At 39.1% G+C, this 10,074-nt stretch overlaps 1 protein-coding gene across 1 annotated transcript; it reads right to left on the reverse strand.

The window, feature by feature from the left end:
- Positions 1-207: 207 nt before the first annotated feature.
- Positions 208-972, reverse strand: LOC108024284 (fork head domain transcription factor slp1). The gene has a single exon (XM_017094183.3). It carries the CDS (start codon positions 970-972, stop codon positions 208-210), a length of 765 nt encoding a protein of 254 aa, XP_016949672.1.
- Positions 973-10,074: the final 9,102 nt, after the last annotated feature.

Consider the following 10,074-nt stretch of genomic DNA (forward strand, 5'->3'; position numbering starts at 1 on the left):
TTCTTTGGGAATTAAAAAAAGAAAATAGGAAAAATAGAAAATAACTTGTATCGTTTTGAAAACTTATAAATGGTATTTTATAAAATATCTATCAGTGGCCCTGGTCTGTTTTAAATTTAAAGCAAGTGTCAATTATAGTGACAACATTTGCCGCGTTCTACGCCCAGAGGGAATCGGAGTTCGTCTGCCAGCTGAGATCGGTAGCTGCTACTCCTGGTGGAAGTGAAGGTGGTGGTGCCGCAGCTGCAGATGTTGCTCGTGGAGATGTGGATAGAGAAGCTTGGGCTGCTGGGGATGCACTTGAGGGGGCTGCAGGTGGGGATGTGGCATCATCTGGTGTCTGTGCATCATGGCGTGGTAGTGCTGCAGCATGGCGGCTTGGTGGTGGTCCAGTACGGGGAAGTAGGCGCCCTGGGACTTGATATGCTGGGCGTGGGCGTGGGCGTGGAGGTGGGCATACTGCGGCATCCGCTGGTAGGGATGACCCGTGACCTTGGCCCTGCCCATCTGGGCGTTCTGCGGCCAGTTGCTGCGGCGCAGCCTGCCCGTGGTCTCGCCAATGGACAGGTCCTCGGCATAGGGATCGAGTGCCCAGTAGTGACCACGTCCGGGATCGTCCAGGGCCCGCGGCACCCGCACAAAGAAGGGATTGAGGCTTAGGTTGTGCCGTATGGAGTTCTGCCAGACGCTCTTCCTGCTGCGATAGTAGGGAAAATTGTCCGCAATCCACTTGCAAATGCCGCTCAGGGTCAGGCGCTTTTCGGAGCTGCTCCAGATGGCCATCACTATGAGGGCGCTGTAGGTGAAGGCCGGCTTGGCGTGGCTCTTCGAACTGGAATCGGAAGCCATCGTCTTGGCCTCATCTGCAGAACTGTTGCCGGTGAGGTTCGGCGTCGGGGCATCCACTTTCTCATCCACTGAGAGCAGCGATCGGATGGAGAAGCTGGACTGGAAGACCGGTGTCGTATCCATGGTTATGGTATAATGCGTCTCTGCTTGAGTTCGTCGACTGACTGTGCCGGGCTTATGGGCAACGTAGCTATTTATGTGAAGCAGGCGAGGCTGGGCGAAAGGATTACCCGCATATCCTTGGCCAGGGATTAGCGATCCCCCTTTTAATCGCCGCGCAACGAGCTTAATGGCAAACAGATCGATGAAAGCCTTCGGATTCATTCATTGATCCACAGCCACGGCCACGGGAGTCGCAAACGTTTTCGGATTAGCGCAGGACTAGCGGTTTCCAAATTGGATTATTTTTACCTGCCCCTGGTCCGGGGACCTCGTCCCTCGCCTCGGCGCCGCCTCTTCGAGAAACCCTAAGAATACAAAAAAATCCTGCATAAAGTATATTCTTTTAAAACACCCTTTGACATTGGCAAAATATTTGCTTTCTATATTCCCTCAGAGGATATCACTTGGTTCTTATTTTTGTAACTATTTAATTACTTAAGAGATTACTTAAGAACTTCTTAAAATTTTTCTAATTTCAAGAACATATATTCATTTCAATTTTACTTTTTAATTTTATTTAATTTTATTTTCTTTAATTAGGCTTAATGTTTTTATTTTCAAATAATAAAAACCAAATTTAAAAATTAAATCTTGCTTAAAATCAGTATGATGATGAGTTGAAGCTGAGGATGCTACGGAAAATTTCCTCATGGAAACTTGCTATTTCGCTGGCAATGGTAGGGAAATTGAGTAGTTTCAGGTGTCACCGAGTGGGGAAAAGTGGGGAAAGTGCTGGGGGAAATGGGGGAACCTGGCAAAAGCGTTGTCACACTTATACTCGTAAATGGCAAACTGCTTAAATGGCAATGTACAATGTGTGATAAATGTGTTGGCCACCGGCACAACCAGTTTGCCAGGCCAGGGCCACTCAGATTTGCGGGGGGCGAGGAGGAGATCCGCTCCTGGCGATTCCGGGTCTGCTCGGGATGTTGCCACTGCCGTTGCACTCTTAGATGTAAATGGCCCTCGAAAATTCCTTTGGCTCCTTCGGCCCCCACTGACAAGAGAGTGCCTGAGCACGCCTGTGTGTGCTCGGGTGCAGTGGCGTAGCCTGAATTTCGGTAGAGGGGCTCTCAAATGCGCACGGCGAATTTTAACATTAATTTTAGTTTGCTTTTTAATTTTTATGAATTCTTTTTTATGAACAATTTTACCTCCTTTTTTATTTAAAAAAATAAGAAATCATTATAAATAGTGTTAATATACCGAAAAATATATTTTAATAAACAAACTTTAAAGTAATAATTTGATTTATAATTGATTTGATTTTTATTCGATTTGATAAACAAATTATACAAATTCCCAAAAAGTACGGATTTTTCCCGGTGACAAAACACTTGTTTGGCAGAGCTAATGCCCTTTCCAAGTGACATTTGTCATGCGTGACTTCCAGCACTGCTGGGCTGGCATTAACATAGAGAAACACTTAAGCAACTTTGACGGATGGCAATGGCCACCTCTGGCCCTCGATTTCTCCGCCAAAAACATGCACTTGCTGCAAGATACTCCCTCCACACACACGCACCGGCTCATAATTTTTATGATTTATGTGCATAATATGACTGCCTTCCTTTTGGCAGGGAAACAATCGCAGCACACTTAGAAGCGCCTGCTTCAATTTATGGCTCCGCCAGAACTCCGGCAGCCCCGGGAAATGATCATATTGGTCGTTAAATCGGTATTAGTCCATAACAGAATATATCTGTCACAACCGCGTGGAATTTTGAAGGTAAAAAGTATTATTATGTTGGCCTTTGTTATGGACTCCCTTTGGGCGCCAGGCCTATGCACAAAGGTGGTTGGAGATGGAATATAAATTCAGGCACTGCAAACAATTATACATGCAGAACAAATAAAATATTAATTAATAAATAATTAAAATAAAAACAAACAATAATATCGAATAATATCACATTTTTTGCGCAGAATTATTCGTATATTATTGTAAAATTCGGTATTAAGGTTTTTATAACACAAACTAGTGTTTTTAGACATACTTTTAGGTACATATATCAAAACCAAAAGTGATGCATACATACATCAAAATAATATTTTTCAATACATTAAAAAATAATCTTTTAATTTCGGTATAAAGATTTTTTAATATAAATTAGTGTTTTTTTTTAGAAATTTTTTTTAGTACATAAATCAAAAGCAAAAAGTATGATATATATATCAATTTAATATTTTTCAAAACATTAAAATTTTTTTTAATTTTGTTATTAATGTTTTTATAATACAAACTAGTGTTTTATGGACATATTTTTAGGTACATATATCAAAACCAGCATCAATATAATATTTTTCAATACATTAAAAAAATAATCTTTTAATTTCGGTATAAAGGTTTTTTAATAATAATTAGTGTTTTTTTTAGAAATTTTTTAGGTACTTAAATCAAAAACACAAATTATGATATATACATCATTTTAATATTTTTCAATACATTAAACAAATAATCTTTTAATTTGTTAAAGTCCATGTTCTTGTCCTATATTTTCTACATTCAGCAGATCCTTTCCTCGAATACTATATACCCTTCTGCCCCGCGAGCACTGGGTATAATTATCATCTTTGTTGAATTTTCTTAAAAATTTAATTAAATTCTACGTGATTGATTGCACTTGGCTAGATGGGCTGTATGAGGCGCTTCCCAGGACCCCCGGCGGCCTAGGTGTTGGACTCCAAAATGATTTTGTAATTTTTTGCGACAGCCAGCAGCGGGAAAAGCGGAAAAAAGAAATATAAGTCGAAGTCGAAGCGGGGAAGGCATAATTAAAAATGAAAGCTGCTTAATAAGTTCGCCGCGCGTTCGCCTTTGATGAGACCATCAAACGCGGACCAGCAGCAGCAGCAGCAGCCGCGGCAAAGTTAAATAGCAGTGAAAATGTTTTTCGGGGGCTCTTCTCATAGGCGTACAAATTAAGAGACACTTTTATTTTTATGCCTGCCCCGGCCCCTGCCCCAGCCCCTGCGATTTTTGGGGCACAACATGCGTGCCAAAACCCCTGGCTGCCGGCCCTCCCAACTTGGCCTAAATAAATGCCGGGGCTTTAGTGTTAATGAGGCAATGCGTCACTGGGAGTAGGGCCGCCAGTCCCCTCCCGGCCTGTCAGGTTCATCAGCAATGGCATTGACTTCATCAGCTGCCGCATTGTTGCTGGAAATCCCACTGGCAGCCCGAAAATTTGGCCAAAAAACGAAAATACAGGGCGGCGGCCGGGGGACAATGCCGCATAAAGTGTGTTAATTGTTAAGATTTGCCGACTGGAGTACAGAAATAATGTTTGTGCGGCTTAAAATGATAAATCGAAAGGTGGACCCGGGAACGGCCCCCGGCTTATTGGGGGGCCGCAGGCTCAATGGAAAATTTAACGCAATAGAAGCGAAATTATGTCCACGTTTTGGAGAGCAGAGGGCCTAACTAATTGGGGCCCATCATTACGGAGGCAGCACAAAAACCAATAACTTAGCCGGGACTTAGCAGGACTAATGTCTCTACAATGAACTAGAGTTCTTTGGTTTTGGGGCTTAAGCACGACCATCATTTTCGTCAGTCGGCTTTTTTCTGGGACTCCCTCAGGCAGAACTTTGAACTGGGAGAAATAAAATATACTACTGTGGTCTATAAGTAGGATGAATTTATTTTTAAAATTAGTTATGTTTATTTATTCTTCTAGATTAATTAAATCTGCTTTAACCACCTCCCGATTAAACAACTAAACAATCTAATTAATCCCTTTCCGTTTAAGCCTTCAGCGCCTTATTTTATATTTGAGGCAAATTAATCAAATTATTAACAAGTTATTTTCCTAAAAAATAACAGCAGAGACCCGTTTTACGTAATAATGCAGGTATCTAAAAATCAAAGGGTTTTAGAAAAAATAACAACAAAAAATTTACAGAAATGGGTATTAAAGATTTTTTTATTGTGCTTATAAAAAAATTTACATCATTTTATATGAAAAAAAATAAGAAAAAAATTTAAGAAATTAATAACATTCAAGGCAATTAAGAGCGCAACTCAATTTTTTAATTACGCTAAAGATTTCTCTTAAAATCCCAGTACACATACATAAGTATAAAAAAATAATTTAAAAAATACTATAAAAATATTATTAATAATAACTGGGAAACTACGAAAATAATGTTAGTCAGTAATATTAATAAAGAAAGTGAGAACAATTGTTTTAATAATTAAAAAATATTAACTCAAAGTGACTAGCGCGATAATGATAAGTGTGCACTTGTAGTGCTGGGATATAAAATATATTAATTGAAATAAATTAAATTAAATTGTGGCTGTAAAAAATTCTAAACATTAAATAATTTAAAAATATATATATATGAGAATTTATGATGAACTGGAGATCATATAGAAGTCAAAATGTTAGGTTTGCCTTAAAAGTTCTATGCCACACTAAAGTGACTTCTTTTTTTCCTGCATCTTTCCTATTTTAGTCTCAAAAGATCAAATATAGTTGGGTTCGAAAACCTTTTCTTTTTTCGAGTAGACCCAAGCCTTGTTTAAGCCCATTTCTCCACTTTATTTGTCCAATTTCGGGCCTGGCCTCTGAGTAGTTCAGTTGATTAGCGGTAATCAAATCAAATCAGACAGCAACCTTTTCGCCAGCGCGACCTTTGAACCCGTGGCCAGGCAGCTCCGGCTTAGCATAACCCATCCATCCCCATCCAGGGGTGGCAGGGGAGGGGCTGAGGGCGAAAAGCCAAAGTCATCGAGCAATTTTTTGGGCAAAGAAACAAAATGAAAATCGTTTGTCACACTCGCCAGCCAGCACACCCACCAGCCCACCCGCCCACACATATGCCACTTATTTATTTCGCATTACGCATTATTCAGATAAAAATTTCGCAGCTGACAGTAGTCACTTTGTCCTGCCCCAGCCGCCACCTATCCCTGCTCCTTGTCCCAATCCCAGTACCCCTGCGGATCCCGAGACATGCTCGTGCCCAGCCAGCGCGAGTTGACTTCTGCCGTGCCTGGCACAGGGCGGGGGCACAACCCTTCAATCAATCACCAGTGCTGACAGTTACGCAAATATCAATCAAAAAATAAATCGCATCTTGTATGTGGAAACTTGTTTGGCCAGGTGGGCGTGGCAGCCGCCGCAGACGGAGGCGGCAAGTTCGCCATTGGAACTCGAGGCTTAGGGCGAAGCAGTTCCTTTGGCACGTGGTTGCACCACTCGCCGCGTGTCCTTTGGCCTTGGCGAGTGGCTGGAGCCGGGGATGGGCCGCCTTTCGGCCCCACAACATATAATTGCCTCGTCTGCGAGTGTCAACCCGCTAAGCCGCAGCCAGCTCACAAATCACAGGCGAATCAAATGGCGCTGATCACAGTTGGCACACGTTCGCCCTTGATTTGTGGCCCAAACCGTTCTTAATTGGCATTTCTGCATGTTTTTAATTTTTAATGAAAAATAAATTTTTTAAGAAAATTTAAATGTTCATACAGGTGTAATTTAACAAATCTTTACACTTCTTTTAAAAATATACGTTTTTAACCACTCTATACTTTTCTTAAACATATAAATTATCAAATATAAAATATGTTCATATATATATGTATATTTTCAATTTTTGGGTTTTTTTTAATGATGAAACAACAACAACAACAATCAACAAATTTAAATAAAGTAGTTTTCTCTTTAATATATCACATACCTCTTCCAACAGCAGTCAACAAATATTTATCTAGAAAAAATTAATTTCAAAATAGTTTAGCTATTAAAAAAGTAAATTAATAAGTGTTCTCTTTAATTATTATATACACCCCTTCAAAGAGCAGTCGACAAATATATTTAAAGAAAAAATTATTTCAAAATACACTAACAAAAACGGGAAAACTAGAAAATATAATATACGATCTTGGTTGTATACTTTAAAACCTTTGATGTCATAAAAAAATATTAATGTGTTACTTTAATATCCTGAAATTAACTAGTTTAAATTTTAAATTAGTTAAAAAATCGTTTGGATTCTCTAAAATTTTTTTATTAGTGATACCTTTTTAAAAATAAAATGGTTTTAAATTTAATTTTGGTATGTAGGACTATATCCATGTGCATTTCTAAAAAGGTTTGAGGGATTACTTCTCCTCACTAGGATGAAAAATAAAAAGTAACGTGTTATTCACAAAGTATGCAACAAAATATGACTATATCATATATCTATGTTCTTCTATAAGGATTTGGCAGTTAAATGCACCATGAATATGTGAGCATTAGGGCAGCGATTTGTCGAATTGGGCAGATCGAGCTACAACTTTTTTCGCCCCAACTGCAGGGGCAAATGAGTTCGGAAAAACTTCGCTCGTTAGAGTTCTGGGCGAGGCGGGCGCATACCCACTTGCCCCCGAATGCCACCTGAACAGATGGAATGACGTGCCAAAGTCCCGGCCAAGGACAGTACGCTCGCCGGCTCTTTGGCTTTGAGGCTTTGTAGCCTCGCAGCTTGTTTCGTCTTCTGGCAAAGCGTTCGCCTCATTATGGCCAAATGAATGCGCTGCGCTTGCCAGCCAGGCCAGCCGGCAGTTGTTGCAACTGCCACGGCAAAACAGCAACAACAAATGGCCTTAACAACGGCAACATCAACAAAGGGCGCCGCCACAAAAGCCAAAGGCAGTGCAACTTTTTCCACCCGCCTTTGAGCGACCCTTTCGCCTTTGCGGCCAAGTGCTAATTTATGCGGTTAGTTTGTCGACCGGCCGGCCAGTAATGTTCTGTCAGGATCTGCGGCTCCTAATTGGCTTAGTGGCGTTCACAATTAATATTTTAGCCAGGTCCGCAACGCTTGATACAGTTGGTAAAAAAAATCGCTGGCACTATCTATATTATCGATTGTTTGGGCATGCTATCGATGGTATTGCTCAGCTAAATAATTTAATTTTTTAAGTGAATTTATATATTTTTGGGTAACAAATAGGTACTTTTAAGTGTGTTTCTTTGAATGCGATGGTATTCGGAAGGTTAATGCTCAAAATTCCTATCGATACCCAAATTCGATTATGTTAAAATTTAGATAAATAATTGTTTCTTATGGGTGTTATGTCGCAAGCATCAATTTTTATTACATTTTTATGTAAGTTTTTAGTATTTTTGCTGTTATTGCTTTTATTTGGTTTTCGGTATTATCGATAATATCGATAGACAAAACTGCCAATAAGGCTCCCTATCGATAGGCAAAATGATTATCTTAGGGCCCACCATCGATGTTTTCATAGTCCCACTTCCTTCATTGCACCTCCTCCAATCTCCTCGAGGAATCCTTTAAAGCGGGCGTTCGTTAACATACAGCTAACACATTGAGCTGACAGGTTGCATGAAATATGGATAATAAGGATAGGACAGGCCGTAGGAGCACGTGTGCGGAGCAGGCAACTCTTTTAAGGCCGGGACACATCGAAGGACCCCTGCGAGCATCTGAATAATTTATGTAACAATTGCGACACTTTTTTCTAGACCAGAGTGTACGTACCATGTACATACACACATCTACAAGTTTAATGGCATTGTTGCTTTGGGTCGGGGCCCAGACGTGTCGTAAAAGTAAATAGAGCAAATGTAAATGTATTGCAGGAGACGTTCGTAAAGGGACTTCGAGATCTCGGGATTCGGTGCCCGAAAATCCGAAAATCCGAAACTCCGGATCTGCAAGTGCAGTCGAATAAGGGAGCGAGCGGCCCGTTTCGGGCTAAGTGAATGAAATATGGAGGCCTAATAAAATTTTTATGAAATAAAAGTGATGACTTTCACTTTCGCCTTTTCTGTCGCCTTTGTTGTCAGTGGAGAAAGTGGGTGTGCATGGGTGTGCGGGTGTGTCTGAGGGTGTGTGTGAGGGGGTGGCTCACATACTTGTTGCTTTCGCCGGCTTCACAGGCGACCTTCGCGTAATTCGCAGCAACAAAAGACGTGCAATCAAAATGCCAAAAAGAATATTCGTTATTTACATAACACACTCGGTGCTCCGCCGGCAGAATTGTTAACCTGAGGGACGGATTTGGAGTCACAAATCATCGGGGAAACCTTTCGAGTTACGGGTGGAAAGCAATTGATGACTTTGCTGATGGCTAACAATTTGGAAAAGGAATAACAGTTTCTGGTAAGAGTCAGTGAACTAAAGTTCCCATTTTATGCTTGGATTTTTACGAGAATTAAGTTACATCTTAGTTGTCATATAATATATAAACGAATTTAAAAAATATATTACTTAGCAAAATGCTAGTCAAAAATGAATAAAACCTGTTTATTACATACAAAATTGTAAAAGTCTTTAAAAAAATGCTCACCTAACAACTATAACTTTAAGATTTCTATATAACAGTCCGAAAATAATGTTTATTTAATAACAGAAAAATAGTATACCATATTTTATTACATATTTTTTAAAACAGCAAAAAATGACTTCTATTTTCACATGAAAAAATATAAATTAATAATAAACTACTAGATAAACAACTAATATATATAAAAATATATTTATGTTATACAAATTTTACATAAAAAAATATAAATAATTGAAAAAAAAAACTAAATAAATACAAATTTATAAAATAGTAAAATTCATAATAAGTTTTCACATCCAAAAAGTATAAATAAATAATAAAGTACGTTATTAAAAAATAAATACAAATAAATTAAATCTGTTTATATTTATGCATTGAAAAAGTATAAATATTTAAAAATAAAAATATATACTATAAATATATAGAAGAGTCAGTGCAGTAAAATTTATATTTACGTTATAAAATATTGTTTTTTGCATTTCGTAAAAACACAGAAAAAATATTTTTAAAATTGGACTTTAGTGCCCGCTGTTTATAAAAACCAAAATAGGAAATGGCAATTTGCAAAAGTTGGCGATAACCTGAGAATGGCTGACTGGTTTTAACAGGATAACGAGCGGCCACCCAGACTTTCGGCCAGAATGGAGTTTGGCCATAAAAACCGAGTGGAATGGCAAAACAAAGTCGCCCACAGACACACATATGCACATAAGCACACATAAGGCTTAAACAACAATTCCCCCCTGCCATTAAAAACG

Source organism: Drosophila biarmipes, chromosome X, assembly GCF_025231255.1.
Source record: "Drosophila biarmipes strain raj3 chromosome X, RU_DBia_V1.1, whole genome shotgun sequence".
NCBI classification, from domain to species: Eukaryota; Metazoa; Arthropoda; class Insecta; order Diptera; family Drosophilidae; genus Drosophila; species Drosophila biarmipes.